This window comes from Myotis yumanensis, unplaced genomic scaffold (genome assembly GCF_028538775.1).
Source record: "Myotis yumanensis isolate MYYU_CA2020_CCGP unplaced genomic scaffold, mMyoYum1.0.hap1 SCAF_7, whole genome shotgun sequence".
NCBI lineage: Eukaryota > Metazoa > Chordata > Mammalia > Chiroptera > Vespertilionidae > Myotis > Myotis yumanensis.
Genome location: NW_027223758.1, coordinates 39478385 through 39499232, shown reverse-complemented (window position 1 = coordinate 39499232; position 20848 = coordinate 39478385). Strand labels below are relative to the sequence as shown.

General features: G+C 40.4%; 1 protein-coding gene across 3 annotated transcripts in view; it reads left to right on the top strand.

The window, feature by feature from the left end:
* CCDC68 (coiled-coil domain containing 68) overlaps positions 1 to 20848 on the top strand; it is a 56092-nt gene that overhangs the window by 7542 nt on the left and 27702 nt on the right. Inside the window, exons 2-5 of one of the 3 annotated variants that reach the window (XM_070420321.1) lie at positions 9558 to 9637; positions 15361 to 15456; positions 17522 to 17646; positions 18768 to 18854. In XM_070420321.1, coding sequence (XP_070276422.1) covers positions 17530 to 17646; positions 18768 to 18854 — 204 coding nt within the window. In that variant the 5' untranslated portion in view covers positions 9558 to 9637; positions 15361 to 15456; positions 17522 to 17529. Of the gene's footprint in view, positions 1 to 9557; positions 9638 to 15360; positions 15457 to 17517; positions 17647 to 18767; positions 18855 to 20848 lie in introns of all 3 variants that reach the window. The other 2 variants (XM_070420319.1, XM_070420320.1) reach the window with 2 other exon arrangements.

Here is a 20848-nt window from a genome sequence, read left to right as displayed (position 1 = left end):
GCAGAAATACTACTACTATCAGCAGATAAGGAATACTAGGGTTGTTCAAAGCTGATTCCACTACTGCTTTTTTTGCTATATTTACTTTTTTTTTTTTTTTTTTTTTCCCTTTTTTTTTTTTTTTTTTTTTTTATTTTTTATTTTTTTTTTTATTTTTTTATTATTTTTTTTTTTATATTTTTCGCTTAAAGTATTACAAAGGGTATTACATAAGTGTCCTTTTTTTCCCCCCCGCCCTTGACAAACCCCTACCCTCCCTTACCCCCCAGTGTCTTATGTCCATTAGTTATGCTTATATGCATGCATACAAGTCCTTCGGTTGAATTCTTACTCCCCTCCCTCCCGCCCCCCAACTCTCTCTGGCCTTCCCACTGCAGTTTGACAATCAGTTTGAGGCAGCTCTGCCTCTGTATCTATTATTGTTCAAAAGTTTGTAATGGTCTTTATTATCCATGAATGAGTGAGATCATGTGGTATTTTTCCTTCATTGACTGGCTTGTTTCACTTAGCATAATGCTCTCCAGTTCCATCCATGATGTTGCAAATGGTAGGAGTTCCTTCTTTTTAACAGCAGCATAGTATTCCATCGTGTAGATGTACCACAGTTTTCTAATCCATTCATCTACTGATGGGCACTTAGGCTGTTTCCAGATCTTAGCTATGGTGAATTGTGCTGCTATGAACATCTGGTTACATATATCCTTTCTGATTGGTGTTTCTGGTTTCTTGGGATATATTCCTAGTAGTGGGATCACAGGGTCAAATGGGAGTTCCATTTCCAATTTTTTGAGGAACCTCCATACTGCCTTCCATAGTGGCTGCACCAGTCTGCATTCCCACCAGCAGTGCACAAGTGTTCCTTTTTCTCCACATCCTCTCCAGCACTTGTCGTTTGTTGATTTGTTGATGGTGGCCATTCTGACAGGTGTGAGATGGTACCTCATTGTTGTTTTGATTTGCATCTCTCGGATGATTAGTGACTTTGAGCATGTTTTCATATGTCTCTTGGCTTTCTGAATGTCCTCTTTTGAAAGGTGTCTATTTAGATCCTTTGCCCATTTTTTGATTGGATTGTTTATCTTCTTTTTGTTAAGTTGTATGAGTTCCCTATAAATTTTGGAGATTAAGCCCTTATCAGATATGACGTTGGCAAATATGTTTTCCCAAGAGGTGGGTTTTCTTGTTGTTTTGTTGATGGTTTCTTTTGCTGTGCAGAAGCTTTTTATTTTGATGTAGTCCCATTTGTTCAGTTTCTCTTTAGTTTCAACTGCCCTAGGAGCTGTATCAGTAAAGAAATTGTTTTGGCATAAGTCTGAGATTTTGTTGCCTTTGTATTCTTCTAGAATTTTTATGGTTTCCTGTCGTACATTTAAGTCCTTTATCCATTTTGAGTTTATTCTTGTGTATGGTGTAAGTTGGTGGTCTAGTTTCATTTTCTTGCATATATCTGTCCAATTTTCCCAACACCATTTATTGAAGAGACTATCTTGGCTCCATTGTATGTTCTTGCCTCCTTTGTCAAAAATTAATTGAGCATATTGGTTCGGGCTAATTTCTGGACTCTCTATTCTATTCCACTGGTCTATATGTCTGTTCTTGTGCCAGTACCAGGCAGTTTTGAGAACAGTGGCTTTGTAATACAGATTGATATCTGGCATTGAGATCCCACCTACTTTGTTCTTTCTCAGGATCGCTGCAGCTATTCGGGGTCTTTTTTTATTCCAGATGAATTTTTGGAGAGTTCGTTCTAGATCTTTGAAGAAGGCCATTGGTATTTTAATGGGAAGTGCGTTGAATTTATAGATTGCTTTGGGTAGTATGGACATTTTAATGATGTTGATTCTACCAATCCAAGAACATGGTATGTTCTTCCATCTGTTTATGTCTTCCTCTATCTCTTTTTTCAACGTCCTGTAGTTTTCTGAGTAGAGGTCTTTAACCTCTTTAGTTAAGTTTATTCCTAGGTATTTTAATTTTTTTGGTGCGATGGTAAATGGGATTGTTTTTCTAATCTCTCTTTCTGAAAGTTCACTATTGGTGTATAGAAATGCCTCAGATTTCTTGGGGTTAATTTTGTATCCTGCTACATTGCCAAATTCATGTATTAAGTCTAGTAGCTTTTTGATGGAGTCTCTAGGGTTTTGTATGTATAATATCATGTCATCTGCAAATAAGGACAGTTTTACTTCCTCTTTTCCAATTTGGATGCCTTTTATTTCTTCGTCTTGCCTAATTGCAATGGCTAATACTTCCAGTACTATGTTGAACAGGAGTGGTGAGAGTGGGCATCCCTGTCTTGTTCCTGTTCTTAGGGGAAATGGTGTTAGTTTTTGTCCATTGAGTATGATGTTGGCTGTGGGCCTGTCATATATGGCTTTTATTATGTTGAGGTATGATCCTTCTATTCCCACCTTGCTGAGAGTTTTTATCAAAAATGGGTGTTGGATTTTGTCGAATGCTTTTTCTGCATCAATTGATATGACCATGTGGTTTTTTTCTTTCAATTTGTTTATGTGATGTATCACATTTATTGATTTACGGATGTTGTACCATCCTTGCATCTCTGGGATAAATCCTACTTGGTCATGGTGTATGATCCTTCTGATGTACTGCTGGATCCGATTTGCTAAGATTTTGTTGAGGATTTTGGCATCTATGTTCATGAGGGATATTGGCCTGTAATTCTCTTTCATTGTGATGTCTTTACCTGGTTTTGGTATTAGGGTGATGCTGGCTTCATAGAATGAGCTTGGAAGTGTTCCTTCCTCTTGAATTTTTTGTAGTAGTCTGAGGAGGGTAGGTTTTAGTTCTTCCTTGAATGTTTGGTAGAACTCCCCTGTGAAGCCGTCTGGCCCTGGGCTTTTGTTTGCTGGAAGCTTTCTGATGACTGCTTCAATTTCTTCCATAGTTATTGGCCTATTGAGGTTTTTAGATTCTTCCTGATTGAGTTTTGGAATGTTGTATTTTTCTAGGAATTTGTCCATTTCCTCCAAGTTGTCTAGTTTGTTGGAGTAGAGTTGCCCGTAGTATTGTTTAACAATCATTTGTATTTCTGTGGGGTCTGTTGTTATTTCGCCTCTATCATTTCTGATTTGGTTTATTTGGGACCTTTCTCTTTGCTTCTTGGTGAGCCTGGCGAGGGGTTTGTCAATCTTGTTTATCCTTTCAAAGAACCAGCTCTTGGTTTCATTGATTTTCTGTATTGTTTTTTTGGTCTCTATGTCATTGATTTCTGCTCTAATCTTTATTATCTCCTTCCTTCTGCTCACTCTGGGGTTTTCTTGTTGCTCTCTTTCTAATTCTTTGAGTTGTAGAGTTAGATGATTAACTACCATTTTTTCTTGTTTTTTGAGATAGGCCTGTAGAGCTATAAACTTCCCTCTCAGGACTGCTTTCATTGTGTCCCAGAGGTTTTGGATTGTTGTGTTTTCATTGTCATTAGTGTCCAGGATGTTTTTAATTTCTTCTTTGATGTCATCGGTAACCCAATCAATATTTAATAACATGCTATTCAGCTTCCAAGTGTTTGAGTATTTTGGGTTGTTTTTATTGTAGTTTATTTCTAACATTATGCCATCGTGGTCTGAGAAGATGCTTTTTATGATCTCAATCTTCTTGAATTTGTGGAGACTTTGCTTGTGACCCAATATGTGGTCTATTTTTGAATATGTCCCATGAGCACCTGAGAGGAATGTATATTCCGCAGCTGTGGGGTGTAGTGTTCTGAAGATGTCAATTAAGTCCATCTGATCTAGTGAGTCATTTAGGATTGCTGTTTCTTTGCTGATTGTTTGTCTAGCGGATTTATCCAGTGATGTCAATGGTGTATTAAAGTCCCCTACTATGATTGTGTTATTGTCGATATCTCCCCTGATATCTTCCAGAAGTTTTCTTATGTATGTGGGTGCTCCTGCATTGGGTGCATATATGTTTACCAGGGTTATATCTTCTTGTTGTATTGATCCCTTTAGTATTATGAAGTGGCCTTCCTTATCTCTGGTTATGGCCTTCACTTTGAGATGTATTTTGTCAGATATAAGTATTGCTACCCCAGCTTTCTTTTCCTTTCCATTTGCGTGAAAGATATTTTTCCATCCCTTCACTTTCAGTCTGTGTGAGTCCTTTCCAATGAGGTGGGTCTCTTGTAGACAGCAGATGTATGGGTCATGTTTTTTTATCCATTCAGCCACTAAATGTCTTTTGGTTGGAGCATTTAGTCCATTTACATTTAAAGTTATTATTGAAAGGTACTTGTTTGTAGCCATTTCTTTTTTTTGTGTGTGTGTGGCTGTTTTCTTTCTGAGCTTGATATTTCTTCTTTTACACCAGTCCCTTTAGCATTTCTTGCATGGCTGGCTTGGTGGTGATAAACTCCCTTAGCCCTTTTTTGTCTGTGAAGCTTCTTATTTCCCCTTCAATTTTGAATGATAGCCTTGCTGGATAGAGTATTCTTGGATTCAGTCCTTTGCTTTGCATCACTTTGTAGATTTCCGTCCATTCTTTTCTGGCCTGATGTGTTTCTGTTGAGAAATCATTTGATAATCTAATGGGAGATCCCTTGTATGTTACTTTCCGTCTCTCTCTTGCAGCCTGTAGGATTCTCTCTTTATCCTGAACATTTGCCATGGTAATTATGATGTGTCTTGGTGTGGGTCTTTTCGGGTTCACCTTGTTTGGGACTCTCTGGGCTTGTGTGACTTTTTTCTTCCCCACCTCAGGGAAGTTTTCTGATATTATTTCTTCGAATAGGTTTTCTAATCCATGTTCATCTTTCTGTTGTTCTGGCACCCCTATTATTCGTATGTTGCTTCGTTTCATGTTGTCCCAGAGTTCCCTTAGGCTCTCCTCCTGTCTTTTAATTTTTTTCTCCATTTGCAGTACAGTTTGAGTGTGTTTTGCTTCCTTGTCTTCTAATTCACTGATTCGGTCCTCCGCTTCTCCCAGTCTACTATTGATACTTTCAATGGTGTTTTTTATTGCAGCTAAGTCGCTCTTCATTTCTTCTTGGGACTTACTTAAGTTGTTGATTTTTTCATCTGTTTCTTCTAGCTTCTTGCATACGTAGTTGAGTTTTTCATCTGTTTCTTCTTGCTTCTTGAACATCCGGTGCATGTACTCTAGGAACCTTATTCTGAATTCTTTTTCCGTCATGTTGCATATCTCTGTCTCACTTAGCTGCTTTTCTGGCGAGTCCTCCTTTTCTTTCCTTTGGGGGTTTCTTTGTCTACCCATGTTTGATCTCACTGACATTACTAGTTGTTGAATCGTTCAGTGGCTGGACCCTAGGTGGCAGTGGCTGCTCCCTGGGTGGCAGTGGCTCCTCGGTCTGTGGTTGCTCCTTGGGCGGTTGTGGTAGCAGCGGCTCCTCTGTTGATAGCAGGGCCTCTGATGGGTGCTGTTCACAGTTGTGGTGGCTCTTCTGGCTGGTGGAGGGAAGCTTCAGATGCAGCAACTGTTCCCCAGGCAGAGCGTGTGGTGATCAGGAGGCCGCTGTTGCTTGAATCTTTCCGTGGAGGGGTGCAGGTCTCCCCTTGGCTCTTGCAGTCGCGCTGTTTGCGAATCGTTGCCTCCGGGTTAGTAGCCGATCTCTGGATGCTGGTAAACGCTGCCTGAGATGGCGCGGTCTCGCCGCTGCGCTGGCGCCCAGAGGGAGGTTTCAGCCTCAATCTCTAACCATCCGCATTTTTTAGGAGTTTTCTGTCTTTCCTGGCTGCAGACTGTCTCTCAGCTGAACCTCCCCAGCTTGAACGGGCTGATTGTTACCCGTTTCAGCTGCTCTCCCCTATCTGGTCCGGGACGAAGCACCAACACGTCCGTCTAAGCCTCCGCCATTTTCTCGGCCTCCAGGAATTCCCTTTTTAAAGAGACAGGATCAGTGCTTCCTTCACAAGAATCTATCAACAATTGAATCTAAAAATCAAACAAATAAGAAATCCAATGGACAGAATAAACTGGTGCATAAAATGGACTCAGAAGCATGGAAATCCTATATTTACTTTTTTGGGGGTCAATAATTTGAATGGAGAAAAGAAAATCAAGCTAATTGTGGCTTCTAGTTAGTTCTGATAAAGTCAGTGAAATCCTTGGATTCTGAAATCTGAATTGTATTTTGCTTTTTTAGGGTACTATTGGATTATTTTTTAAAACAAAAGTATATAAATTCTCCCTTTTTTAATGTACAGTTTTGTATGTTTTGACAAATGGTTCCAATAATTGAACCACCATCACCATGGGGACATAGAACAGTTATATCACCCCCCTTCCTCCCCCCAAAAAATACCCTGGCTCTCCTTTGTAGTCAGCTTCTCCCTCACTTCTGTCCCCAGGTAACCACTGATCTGTTTTCTGTCCCCAAAGAATTTTCTAGAATGTTATATAAGTGAAACTAAAGAATATGTATCCTTTTGGATTTGGCCATCTTCAGTCAGCACAATGCATTTGAGATTCATCCATATTGTTGGCCGTAACAGTAGTTTATTCTTTTATATTGATGAGTAGGATTCACCTGTTGATGAATATTCGATTTTTTTCTAGTGTTTAGCAATCATAAACATTGTGTTTTATGGAACATAAACTTTCATTTCACTTGGTAAACACCTAGGAATGGGATTGCTGGGTTGTACAGTGTGTGCTTAACTTCATAGGAAACTACCCAGGGTTGTCCAATGTGGAGGCACATTTTTCATTCCCACCAGCAACAGACAGGAGCTCCAGCTCCGTGTCCTCACCCACACTTGGTATTGTCTGTTTCCCCCTCACTGGGTAATTTTTAAAACTAAGTAAATTACATTGAAGCTAAAATATTCCAGGATGGGTTTAGAAAGTTATCACTATTTTATATATCCCTGAGTTTTCTACTCAAAATCTACACTAATAAAAGACAAACATGCAAATTGACCGTACCTTTGCTATGCCTTAAACCCCGCCCACCAGCCAATCAGAGCGACCATATGCAAATTAACCCAACCAAGATGGCGGCTGGCAGCCACGGAGCTGGAGCAAGCAAGAGGCTTGGTTGCCCCAATAATGGAGGAAGCCAAGCTTCCTGGCCAGCTGTTGCCTCCTCTCAAGGCAACAAAGTTTCAATTATAGAAGGTAAATAAACCCCAGATACCTGCTTCCAGTCGCCATGGCCACGGAGCTGGAGCAAATAAAAAAAAAAAAAAAAAAAGGAAAGGCTGGGAGCTTTGGTCGCCAGGGGGCTTGGTCAGTCTGAAAACAGCCATCAGCTCCTCACCAAGACTGGCCAGGCACCCCAGTGGGGACCCCCACCCTGAAGAGGGTGTGGGCAGCCTGAAAACGGCCCTCAGCCCCTCACCCAGGCTAGCCAGGCATCCCAGTGGGGACCTCCACCCTGATCCAGGACACCCTTCAGGGCAAACCAGGCTAGCTAAACCCCCATGGGGTGAGGGTCCCCACTGGGGGGCTTGACCAGCTTGCAAACAGCCATCAGCTCCTCACCCAGGCTGGCCAGGCACCCCAGCGGGACCCCCACCCTGATCCAGGACACCCTTCAGGGCAAACCAGTTGGCCCCCACCCATGCACCAGGCCTCTATTCTATATAATAAAAGGGTAATATGCAAATTGACCCTAACAGCAGAAAGACTGGGAATGACTAGTCACTATGACACACACTGACCACCAGGGGGCAGAAGCTCAATGCAGGAGCTGCCCCCTAGTGGTCAGTGTGCTCCCACAGGGGAAGTTCTGCTCAGCCACAAGCCAGGCTGATGGCTGCCAGCACAGCGGTGATGGCGGGAGCCTCTCCTGCCTCCTCAGCAGCACTAAGGATGTCTGACTACAGCTTAGGCCTGCTCCCCGCTGGCAAGTGGACATCCCCCAAGGGCTGCCGGGCTGCCAGAGGGATGTCTGACTGCCAGCTTGGGGCCGATCCCCCAGGGAGTGGGCCTAAGCCAGCAGGTGGACATCCCCCGAGGGGTCCCAGACTGCAAGAGGGCACAGGCCGGGCTGAGGGACCCCCTCGAGTGCACAAATTTTTGTGCACTGGGCCTCTAGTGTTTTATAAAGCCACAAAAGAAATTTTCCAAAAGGACACTTTCCTTGTCAATGTTACAAATGACTGAGATATATGGCATTGACATCTGTTTCTTTTCGTATTTTTTTTTTCACTGACAAATCATCAGTAGCTTTGAAATGATTATTAATGGAAAAGCTCAAAGCAGGAGGAATAATTGGCTGATGGGAGAGGAATTGAGTGGGGTCAACTGAGTGTATCCTTGACACTGTCAAGTGATGTCCTTTTAACCAATGTCCACAAGAAGCTTTGAATTTAAGTAGTTAGCATTCCTTAACTGTGTATTACGGGTCAGATACTCCAGTGAGCACTTTTTATGTGTTGCCTCATTTAATCCTCATGTAACTCTAAGGGGAAGTTAGCATTGTCATCTGACATTTTCAGTTGAGCCCTAAGGGGTTTAAAAGGGTTCCCAAGGCCACCCAGCTAGTGGGGAAGGAGAACAAAGTCTTTTGGGCAGCACCTTGTCCAAAGCCCCTGTTTTGAAGACATGAATCCATACTCCTTCTGTTTGTGGGGTAAATCCATGGGGACAGCACTGTCTGCTCAGGTTCCTGAAGGACACACCTAGGAGCTCACATCAGGAGGTACTTGACTGTTCCTTAGTGACTTGCTTTGGGAAACTCTGATTGCTAAACTAGCTTGGGCTCAAGAAACTGGGCCTAGAAATCCATTCAGAATGCAACAGGAGGCAAAGTTGTTAACTGGAAAGAACCAGAGGACTCATAGGTTGGGATCCATGGACATTATGAAGTAGCAGTCTTCACTTGGTTGTGTTGAGCCTCATTTCCTCATCTGTGAAATGGGACTAATAACACCAACCTCTCAGGGTGTTTGTGAGGATTATTAAAGGTACAATACCCTAGCCTTCATATGATGGGCATGCAATAGACCCTGGGCCCTGCTCCCACCTCTCCAAATGGGAAGGGATCCATGTGATTCCCCTGCCCCTCTTTGCAATTTAGTTGCCATATGGGCACTGGGTGAAATCTTCAGCTGATTTCCAAAATTCTAAATAGATAGATCATTTCATTACAAATAAACCTGGATTTGTGATCAATCTATCTGGGTTCAGGTAATGAGGTCAAGTTATGGCCTTGGAAAACTTAAATCATTTGTCTGTGACTTGGTTGCATTATACATACATATACAGGGATATAGGTAGAGATATATGGATAATAACTATAGATAGTGTATTGTAATGATTAATTTTGAGAGCATATGGAAAATGATTTCTTGGTAAATGACACAGCACTTTGTCAAGAATCTATATTTGTAGATTGTGTTTGTACCAATATTTCAATCCCTTTTCCCCCAAACTAACTTGCTTTTATTTCATATGTAGGAGCCTTGTATAGCACTGGCTATGATATAATTATTTGTGTATATACAAATGAGTAGCATTTGCAAATGAACACAATTAGTTCTACTTTAAAAATCTTAGATTATTACTTGAAAACTTATTACTTGGGCTCAGTGTTAACATGCATGTCTTTTGATATACTGTGCATCACTTTCCAGGTAAATTGCACAGTCACCTGAGATTTAGCTAGCTGACACTGGATGTCACCATTGTGCTGTGGAATGTGGATGCAGAACAGGTATGCTCTTTAATACTCAGGAGATTGTCTCTTCAAGAGTTTGGAGATATGTGAGCTTTTCCCCCTCATATAACCTGATTATTCTTATAGCACTTGTATGGTATTACTTTTTCAGTTTCTAATATCTAAGCTCTATATCAGGGGTCCTCAAACTTTTTAAACAGGGGGTCAGTTCACTGTCCCTCAGACCATTGGAGGGCCGGACTATAGTTTAAAAAAAAACTATGAACAAATTCCTATGCACACTGCACATATCTTATTTTGAAGTAAAAAAACAAAATGGGAACAAATACAATATTTGTATTTGCATGTGGCCCGCGGGCCATAGTTTGAGGACCCCTGCTCTATATAATAGTGATCAAGAATGAGGCAACAATAGTTAATATTGTTAGCTCAGAACCGAGAAACTGAAAACTCAGAAACTGTGTCCAAACCAATCAGGGCTCTTGGTTGCAAACCTAAGTAATCGACTCTGGCTAACTTAAGCAGAAATGGAATTTACTGAAAGGATGTGGAATAGCATCCAGAATTGATGGGAAAACTTGCAAAGATCACACTTTAGCAAGAGCAAGATAAAGTCCTTCTGGCATTGCCACTGGCCTCCTGCCTGGGCACAAAGCACCGCCCTGTGCCAGCCTCCTTCCCTTCCCAGAGTAATAATGGGGTTTTCATTGACTCCAGCTTCCACATGCCTGATGGACAACCCCTTACTAACCTTTCCAGGTGACAGTACTCAGTGGGCTGGGTCTAGGTGTTGGACCTGTGCTCCAGCCCCAGGGAGGGAGGAAGAACAGGTAAGGCACCTTTTCCTGCAAAGACTCTGTACAGATGCCGATTCTGTATTATCTGGGAAGGAGGGTCAAGTATTGAACAGCCAAAACATGCCAACCATCCACCATGGAGCTTTTCAATCGGCATCCACAGAAATGAGTTGAGAAGACTACTTAGTCACCTGGACTTTATGGCCCCTTCTCTTGCCTGACCTGGAGTTCGCTGCACTTGCCTTGACTTTGTTCTACCCTGCCTTTCCTTGAACCCTGAGGAAGCCTTACCAGCCAGGAGGAGACCTGTTTTAAGTGGCTGTGGTGACAGCTCCTTAGGCAAATTGGAAGTCTTAAACTTCAGGCTATTAAAAAAAATCCCTGCTACATTCAAAATAAAAAAGAAATCATGTAGGCTACACTGTGTTCCTTGTTCTTAGAACACTAACCAAAACTCCAGCCTGTTCTTGCTCCTCCCCCCACAGCCTGGAGTCCTCTTCTCCCTGATGGCCATAGGGCTTCGCCTCTTTTATTCAAGACTTTTGCTTAAATGTCTTCCCTTCCCACCCAGCGCCAGTGCCTCCTTTTATTCTGTTCCCCTGCTCTGCTTTTCTTCACGACACTTGTTATCACCTCTCATTATTTTCTCTGCATACTATTGTTTTGTACTATTCCCATGAAGGCAGAGTCCCTGGCTCACCCCTGTGGCCACAGCTGTATTTAATAAATACTTAATATATGAATGACTGAATTAAGGGCTAAGTAGAGGAAAGAAACACTTTTGTTAGAATCTCTAGAACAATGATTCTCAACCTTCCTAATGCAGCGACCCTTTAATACAGTTCCTCATGTTGTGGTGACCCCCAACCATAAAATTATTTTCGCTGCTACTTCATAACTGTAATTTTGCTACTGTTATGAATCGTAATGTAAATATCTGATATGCAGGATGTATTTTCATTGTTACAAATTGAACATAATTAAAGCATAGTGATTAATCACAAAAACAATATGTAATTATATATGTGTTTTCCGATGGTCTTAGGCGACCCCTGTGAAAGGGTCGTTCAACCCCCGAAGGGGTCGCGACCCACAGGTTGAGAACTGCTGCTCTAGAATATGAACAGTGCCTGTGTTAGTGTCCTAGGGCTGCTATGATGAAGCCACAAACTGGGGCTAAAACATAGTCATTTCTGTCTCCCAATTCTGGAGGCTGGAAGTCCCAGGCCCTGTTGGTGGAATGGGTTCCTTCTAAGGCAGTGGTCTCAACCTTGGCTGCACATTAGAATCACCTGGGAATCTTTTTAAAATCCTGATTTCTGGGCCTCATCCTCTGGAAATTCTGTTTCTTTGTTTTGGGGTGGGGCCACAACCTTAGTAACAAAGAAACAGAATTTCCGGAGGATGGGGCCCAGAAATCAGGATTTTAAAAAGATTCCCAGGTGATTCTAATGTGCAGCCAAGGTTGAGAACCACTGTTCTAAGGGCTTTGAGGGAGAATCTGTTCTGTGCTTCTCGAGTTCTAGCTCCTGGTGGTTCCCTAGAAGTTTGGGGCGCGCTTTGGCTTGTAGAAGCACCACCTTGATTGCTGCCCTCCACTTCCCCCCAAAGTGCATGTCTGTGTCCACACTTCCCCTTTTTATGAATACACCAGTCATATGGGATTAGGGGCCCATCCTACCCAAGTATGAGTTATTCTTAACTAATTACATCTACAGTGACCCTATTTCAAATAAGGTTACATCCTGAGGTACTGAGGGTTAAGACTTCAACATGTAAATGAGAGAGGGGACACAGTTCGTTGCCTTCTATGTGTTGATTGTATAGCGGGTAAGCCATTCTTCTGTAATTAAACAGAGAAGTAGGTTTAGTCACATCATTCTGGGTGACCAGTGATGTGTTGCTTTATCACAATTCACAATAATGTGTATGAATTGCTTTGTAACTTGTAAACTATTCATTAGATGTAATCAGTTAGGATATTGATGGATTATTGATGCTTTCTCAAGAAAGAACCAATTCAATGGGTTTGCTGGTCTTTAGATTCCCCCAAACAGAGTTTCTCTTATAGCCCAGCTCAATCTGCAGACTGTTTAAAATATTACCTGGTTCTTCTCTACCACTGATGGTTTCATATTTTACTTACTCATTTGACAAACATGTATGAATCATTTATTATGTGCTAGGCACTGTTATAAGTGCTTGAAAAGTGTTAACTCAAACAATTCCATACAGGTTATTTATATTATTAATTATTCATGTTATTGATATTATCTGAATGTTACTAATGAGGAAACAGAGGCACAGAGAGGTTAAGGAACTTGCTCAAGTTCAACACCTCTGCTGAGTGGCAGGGTCAGGCCATGAAGCTAGATAGTCAGGCTCCAAAACTTCTCTTTGTAGAAAGCTCTTTCTTCACCGAAAGTCTCACGGAAAAAATCAGTGTGAGACTGAACAAAGCAGAGCTTCTTTGGTTCAGATGAGAAGCCAAAGCCCAGTCTGCTCAGCACCTCCCCTGTCCCCTGAGAGTCCTTTCTGCACTGCTTTGATCTAGGAAATAACACCTCTTGGAGGGATGCCACTTGTAAGCTGTCTTCAATCCACTCTAGCAGAAAACAAATAAAATTCGTTTCTCACTTTAATTAACTGATTGTGTTTTATGTTGAAATTTTTATCTGCCTAATCTACTTCTGGCAGAAATAAAATGTTAAGATGGATTTTCCCCAGGAAGCTAGTGCCATATGGCAGTTTGGACTTTGTGAGCTTAAGTTCCCCTTGGGTTTCTTTATACAAATCAAGGACTGTGGTTGAAAAAGTTTTCTGAACCAGAGAAATGGAATTTGATTTCATATGAATGGATTTGGATATAAACCTTGCAACCAGCTGCTTATCTTCTGTGGTCATCAATAATATAAAATACTAGGAGCAGCAATATCAGCAGTTACTCTCCATTGACTGCCTTCTACAAACAGGGATTTTTAAAAAAACTCATTTTTACAATTCGAGGCGTTTCCACCCCTATTTTACAGATGTGTAAGTTGAGGCTAGGATTTTATGGCACTTGTTGAAGATGGCCCAATAGTGAGTGGAAATAACAGTTATTAAGGAGCTGCATACCTTGATATTAAGAATAAATGGCACTGCCGAAACCGGTTTGGCTCAGTGGATAGAGCGTCGGCCTGCAGACTGAAAGGTCCCAGGTTCGATTCCGGTCAAGGGCATGTACCTGGGTTGCAGGCACATCCCCAGTAGGAGATGTGCAGGAGGCAGCTGATCGATGTTTCTAACTCTCTATCTCTCTCCCTTCCTCTCTGTAAAAAATCAATAAAATATTTTTTAATAAAAAGAATAAATGACACAAAAATATATTTTGGATATAAAACATGAGGCGCATCATAGTTTTCAAATTATGAAAGACTGAGAGAAATCAGCGAAATCCATTCTTAAGAGTGATTACTTCCTATGATGCAATACCTCCTATCATTTGTTAATGTACATAATGTATAACATAGTAAAAAGAAAAAAAGAAGGTAAATCCACCAAGTGGAACTATAGATCAAGGGGCAATGAACTAGAGAACCAAAAACAACTCAGACCAAATCGATGTTTTGCTTGCCTCTGTTTTCCCACTGGTTTTGCTCCCACTCCTTGCCACATCCTAACCTAGGATTTTTCTGTAAAGGAGCAGATTAAACATTGCCTGCCACATATTTTCTCTGTCACAGCTACTCAATTCTGCTGTGTATAGTGCTAAAGCAGCATAGACACTATGTAAATTAATGGCTGTGGTTACAGTAAAGCTTTATTTAAGGACACTAAATTGGAACTTCATATAATTTTCATGTGCCATGAAGTGTTATTTTTTAAAAAATATATTTTATTGATTTTTTACAGAGAGGAAGGGAGAGAGATAGAGAGTTAGAAATATCAATGAGGGAGAAACATCGATCAGCTGCCTCCTGCACACTCCCCACTGGGGATGTGCCCGCAACCAAGGTACATGCCCTTGACCAGAATCGAACCTGGGACCCTTCAGTCCGCAGGCCGACGCTCCATCCACTGAGCCAAACCGGCTAGGTAGGGCCAAGTGTTATTTTTTTATTTCAATGGTTGAAATTTGAGAACCATTCTTAGTTCATAGGCTGTCCAGAAAGACAGGAATTCAGCTCGGGCTTGTGGGCCTGGTTTGCTGACCACCACTCTGGCCCACTCCACCTCTGGTTGCCAAACACATTGCTGATCGCCTCCATGGGTATTTCCTTTTTTCTTTTCTTTCTCTTTAATTTTTATTGAATTTATTGGAATAACATTGGTTAATAAAATTATATAGGTTTCAGATGCACCATTCTGTAATACATCACCTGTATATTGTGTTGTCAAAGTCAAAGTCTCCTTCTGTCACCATTTATTCCCCCTTTATCCTCTCCTACCTCCTCCACCCCCCATTCCCTGTGGTAATCATCACACTGTTGTTTATGAGCGTTTTTATTTGTTTTGTTTAGTCCCTTCCCATTTTTTCACCTAGCCCCAAGCCACTCCCCTCTAACAGCTGTCAGTCTGTTCTCTGTGTGGATGAGTGTTTATATTCTGTGAGTTTATTTTGCACTCTGAGCATTTTGATGTTGTTTTGAACTGGGAACTTAATCCCAGAAGAGACTTAAGAGAACCCAGTAACAGAAGTACTTCCACTCAAATTCTGTAACAGCAGAGCTGCAGCTGCCAAGTCAACTGCAGCCTAAACAAATAGAAGTCAGCGTGGCTGTCTAAGAAGATTTAGAATAAAATGGAAAATTCTTGGCATACTCCATCAATTTCATCAAAGATTAAAGGATAAATGCAAAACTGCGTTATCCCCAAAAGCTAACCAGTTGTAAACTGATGCTAGTAAATATGAAAATTCTTTATGTGTTAACTGCATAGGCTATTGCTAAACTTTAAATAATTGTGTTTTTTTCTCACTAGGGAAGCCAGCCTTAATGTGATGGAAACACCCTTGAACTTGGTGTCTAGAAGACAAAAGTTTGAGTTTCATCTCTGTTAGTTTTACTGTGATCTCAGGTAAGTTAACATCACCTATAAGAGTCTTGGCTTTCTTATCGGTAAAATGAGATTAATAATCCTATCTCACGGGACTTTTTATTTTATTTTTTAGTTCTTTATTGTTTATTATGAAAATTTCCCACAGACACAAAGTAGGTAGAGGAATATAATGAACCCCATCTGCCCAGCTTTGACAATACCTTGCATTTTGCCCAGACTTCTTTCATCTTTGCCCACCCTACTTTTTTTCTGTATTAGAATATTTTAAAGCAATTCCAAATTTATTATTTCACTGCAAATACTTCAGAATGTATGACTAACAGATAAGATTTTTAAAAAAAAAAAATTATTGATTTCAGAGAGGAAGGGAGAGGGAAAGAGAGATAGAAACATCAATGATGAGAGAAAATCATTGGTGGACTGCTTCCTGCATGCCCCCTCCCTGGGATCAAGCCCGAAATCCCATCATATGGACCAACCAGGAATCGAACTGTGACCTCCTGGTTCATAAGTCAACGCTCAACTGATGAACCACACTGGCTGGGCAAGATTTTTAGTTAAAGAATGTCATAAATTCATTATCACACCTAGCAAAACTACAGCGAGTCTTTAACATCATCTATTATCCAGTCAGTGTTACAATTTCCCCAATTGCCTCAAAAATGTCTTTATATAGCTGGTTTATTTGGGTCAGGAGCCAAAGAGGATTCATATATTACATTTGGTCATATGTCTCTTAAGATTCTTAATTTATAGTGATTTCTCTTTGCCTCATCTTTCTTTATATAATTAATCTGTGGTAGAAACTAGTTTGTCTGGTAATATTTCACATAATCTGGATTTGGCTGATTGCAACCTTTACCCTTATAGAGTCATTAAACCAGTGGTTCCCAACCTTTTTTTTGGCCATGCCCACCTAAGCATCTCCAAAATCCTGATGCTCCCCCCGCCCTCCCCGTGACATATAATTCTTATTATTCAAAAAGTGGACCCCTATTCACATGGAGGAAGCTTAAATGGCCATTAACTTGGTAATGGGTACTGAGGAAGAAATCACTAAGAAATTGTTAAAAATAATAATATGAAGTGATATGAAAAAGTAGCAAATGAAGTTTCAAAACATATAATAGAGAACTGAAATGCATAAATATGTCACAATATATATTTATATACTGTATATCGGGGGTCCTCAAACTTTTTAAACAGGGGGCCAGCTCACTGTCCCTCAGACCGTTGGAGGGCCGGACTATAGTTTAAAAAAAAACTATGAACAAATTCCTATGCACACTGCACATATCATATTTTGAAGTAAAAAAACAAAACGGGAACAAATACAATATTTGTATTTGCATGTGGCCCGCGGGCCATAGTTTGAGGACCCCTGCTGTATATGATGCCCCTAGAACCATAAGAAATGTAAAAAACTCACTGTGAATAACTCATTCTCAAATTGCTCCCCTTAAATATTAAATTGCCCCCCTATGGGACGTGTGCCCCACACTGGGAACCACTGCATTAAGCACTTTCCTCTTGTACAGATATTTACTGCTATTAGATATAGGAGCTTAATTAGATTCAAGCTTACTTTTTAAAAAGTCGTATTTCATAGGTGATGCTTTCTACTTGTGATTGTATCACATCTAGAGGACAAAATGTCTCTGTTTTTCATATTCACAACTGCAAACCTACATTGGCCACACCCTGTATATAAGTGATATATGTATATGTACATATTATAATTATATTATTTTATTTCAGCAAACATTTATTAAGCACTTACAATGTGCTAGAATATAAAAATGAAGAAGCCACAGTCTCTACAGTCTAATATGATGTGGATTAAAAAGAAAAATGTTACTATTTCCTTCTCAGATAATCTTTAAGCTTCTAATCAAGGATTGGTTCAGCTAGTGTTGTTTTAATATTAAATAAATTCCTGGAATTATGGGTATATACACATATCAATAATTTATAATATTTTCTACTATACAGTATTTAATTATAGTGACAGCACAGTTTACACACCATATAATCATATCCCCAAATAAGTTAGTCTAACTGATTTATGTGTTCCTAAAGCCAGAATTCACCATGACAACAGTAACAGTGACCACAGAGGTTCCCTCAAGGGGTAAGATGGAAGACAATCCTGCCTCGTATGAGTCCACGTCAGCTCACATTATTGAAGAAACCGAATATGTGAGAATGGTATGTGGGTGCCAGACACCATGTTAGCACGATATGATTTTTTACAATGAAGTAATACAGATTAGTGGGCTTTTCTCCTTCCTGAGAACGTCTGAGGAAGAGCAAACCTAGTTTGGCAAAGGACAATCTTGATAACTGAAGTTTGAACACCTGTTTAGTATCCTCTTGAGGATATGAGCCCTCTGTTTTCACACTTGGAGTGAAATAGAAGAATGAGCCAGGGGGGGTTCGGAACACCTATCAGCACTTAATTTGTCCCACAGTATTCTCCACTGCAATTCCTACTGGGTATATTATGTTCAGTTGTTCCGGGAGTGTTGGTACCATGTTCCCTAGGAGATGTTTACCTTTTCTGCTGACTTTCTGTCTCTCCTTACCTCATTTCTTCTCACAGCTCAGGGATGCTATCTGCCAATGACTACATGTTGGCATGTTCCTTCATGAAAATTGTGAACTCTTATAAGAATTTAATGATAATGGGTAACAAAACTTACATTTGTATGAACTGTTTCTTAGAAGAGATGGGAAAATGTGGACACAGATAGTTTGTAACATTCAGATCTATTAATTCATCTCTGAGTGTCTTGCAATTCCATAGGTCACCAGGACACAGGGCTTATATTTCATGCATAAATTTGTATCTTCTCCATTTAGTAATTATCCTCTAGTAATTACTAAATAGCAATTATTCTCTAGTAATTACTAGGTAGTAATTATTTTATAGTAATTACTAAATAGTCATTATTTTGTAGTGATAACTAAATAGTAATTGTTTTACACTAATTACTTAATAGTAAATTAGTACTAAATTACTATATAGAAAAGCAGAGCTAAATAGAATTAAATACTAATTACTAAATGGTAATTATTTTGTAGTATAGTATTCATTCAGATTGTATTTTAGATTTGACTGAGAGTTATAAGGACCAAGTGTTTCATTTTCTGCAATCTAAACAATATTAGCCTTAATGCAAGTTAGATTGATGGCAGTTATTTAAATCTGACATCAGTATATATGTATTACTGTCTAGATAAATCAAGTATACTGCTGCTGGTATAGAGAAAAAAAGTATTGGACATTACATGCCTTTAAATGAAAAGAAAATATTTTTATCTCCTAGATTCGAGCTACTCTGGAAAAGATCCGTAATCAAATGTTTAAAGATGAAACTGGACATAGCGGTACAAAGCACAAACTAGATGCAAAGGTAATGAATTTATCAAAACGCACTACCTTTATTCCTTTAGTAAATAAGCATAAAGCCAAATAGGAATTATTCTTTGATGCTTTGAATGATGAATGTTAAATATTTTATCATTATCTAAAAATGTTAATGGACATATGCATGAAATATTTAACCACAGATAGCATTAGGATCAGATTGGAATGACCAGCCCTTACCTGAATATTTTAAGCTGGGCTTACTTATCTAAAGTATATGGGAAGGTGTCAGCCCAGCCAGGATACATGGCAGCTACATTTCCCAATGACAGACAGAGGCACCAGCTTTTAGGTTTACCTGGGCCTCACCAATGGCCATGCAGTTGAAGCCATTAGCTGAGTGACCAGACCATCAATAACTTTAAAACACCCCCCTTCCCTGTGATCAGCCTTATATTCTTAAGGTTGAGCAATCTGCACTTAGCCTTGTCTGGATTGTTCCAAGTTAAATCTCATCTGAGCCAAGTGCACGTCATCAGCATCAATGTCATCCACTATGTTGCATGGTCATGGAGAACACCAAAGATAGGGTATGATGCATAAACACAGTCTCCTTTATCATCCTCAGCCCCCCAAACTAACACAACTAGCTCCAATTATTATCTTAAACCAAGTGTTCTGAAACTGAAAAGAAAAGGTTAATGTTTATGAATGATGGGAAAGATAAAAAAAATTCAGTTTTGGTTCTGTTGAGGTTGCCTATTGCCTCCAAGTGAAGGTTTCTAGTGGGTGGGCTGGCTATCTGATTCTGGAGTGGAGGACAGAGGTCTGGGATAGAAGGTCCAGGCTACAGGGTAGAGATTTTGGGGAGTAAGGATGGTGCTTAAACTCCTGAAAGTGGAGGAGATCACCAAGCCTGTGAGTGTGGATAGAAGTGAGAGAAAAATCTAAGCCCTGAGTCCTGAGATTTTCAATATTAGATCTTAGGAAAAAGAGGAAGAACCATCACAGGAGACTGAGAAAAGAGAGTAGTGGATTAGGAGGAAAAACAGGAGACAATGGAGTCACTGAATACAAGAAAAGGGGTTTCAGAAAGAGGAGTTGGACTACTGTGTCAAATGGTGTCCGTGGGCCAAGTAAATTGAGGACTGAACATTGACTATTGGCTATAACATCGGGGATGTTTTGAGGACCTTAATAGAAGTAGTTTCTTACGAATGGAGATAAGTTTTGTTGCCAGTGTCTCTGCTCAGCCATCTCAAACCACAATTTAGCAGACAAATGCAGCATCAAAACCTTTGGCATCGGGGTAATGTCACAGTAGGGATTTAACCATAATGATCTAGGGCTCTGCCGTTACAGAACCAAAGTTTGTACACCCAATGCTTTGAAATGCCAAAACTCAAAACATCAGCGCTCCAAGTAAGAAGTTTACTGACCAAGAAGGCACCAACTGAGAAGATGGAAAACGTAATGGTGCCTCAAATCCATCTTCAAAGTGTACAGAGTTCAGGCTTCTTTTATGTCAAGAGAAGGGGGAATTGGAGTGGCAAGAGGTGATTGATGACCACAGACATCTGGGTACCAGTAAGGGTCCAAGAAAGATTGTGAAACTTCTTTGTTCTTAGTCTGTTCACTCTAGTTGATGTGAGTCAGGTCACAGGGTTCCTGCAAATCTTTGAAAAACAATCATTTTTGTATATACTTCCCTTACCTCCTCGGGCGAGGCCCCTTCTAGTCAGGGATCTTCTTTTAAAAACTCACGCTGCAGGCAGAATTCCTCTAATGATTAGCATGTTGATCTGAAGAAGCTATTAACCTGAAGGCCAGGAGGGAACAAAGCGGACTTCAATACGATGGAGTCAAAGAGGCCAAGCATTTCACTCTGTAAAATGCTCCTCTCAAAGTGCGGTCTGCATTCCCAGCAGCAGCAGCAGCAGCAGCAGCAGCAGCAGCAGCAGCAGCAGAGAGCTTGTTAGAAGTCTGGCACCTAGAGCTCTACCCAGGACCTCCTGAATCCCAGAATCAGAATCTGCATGT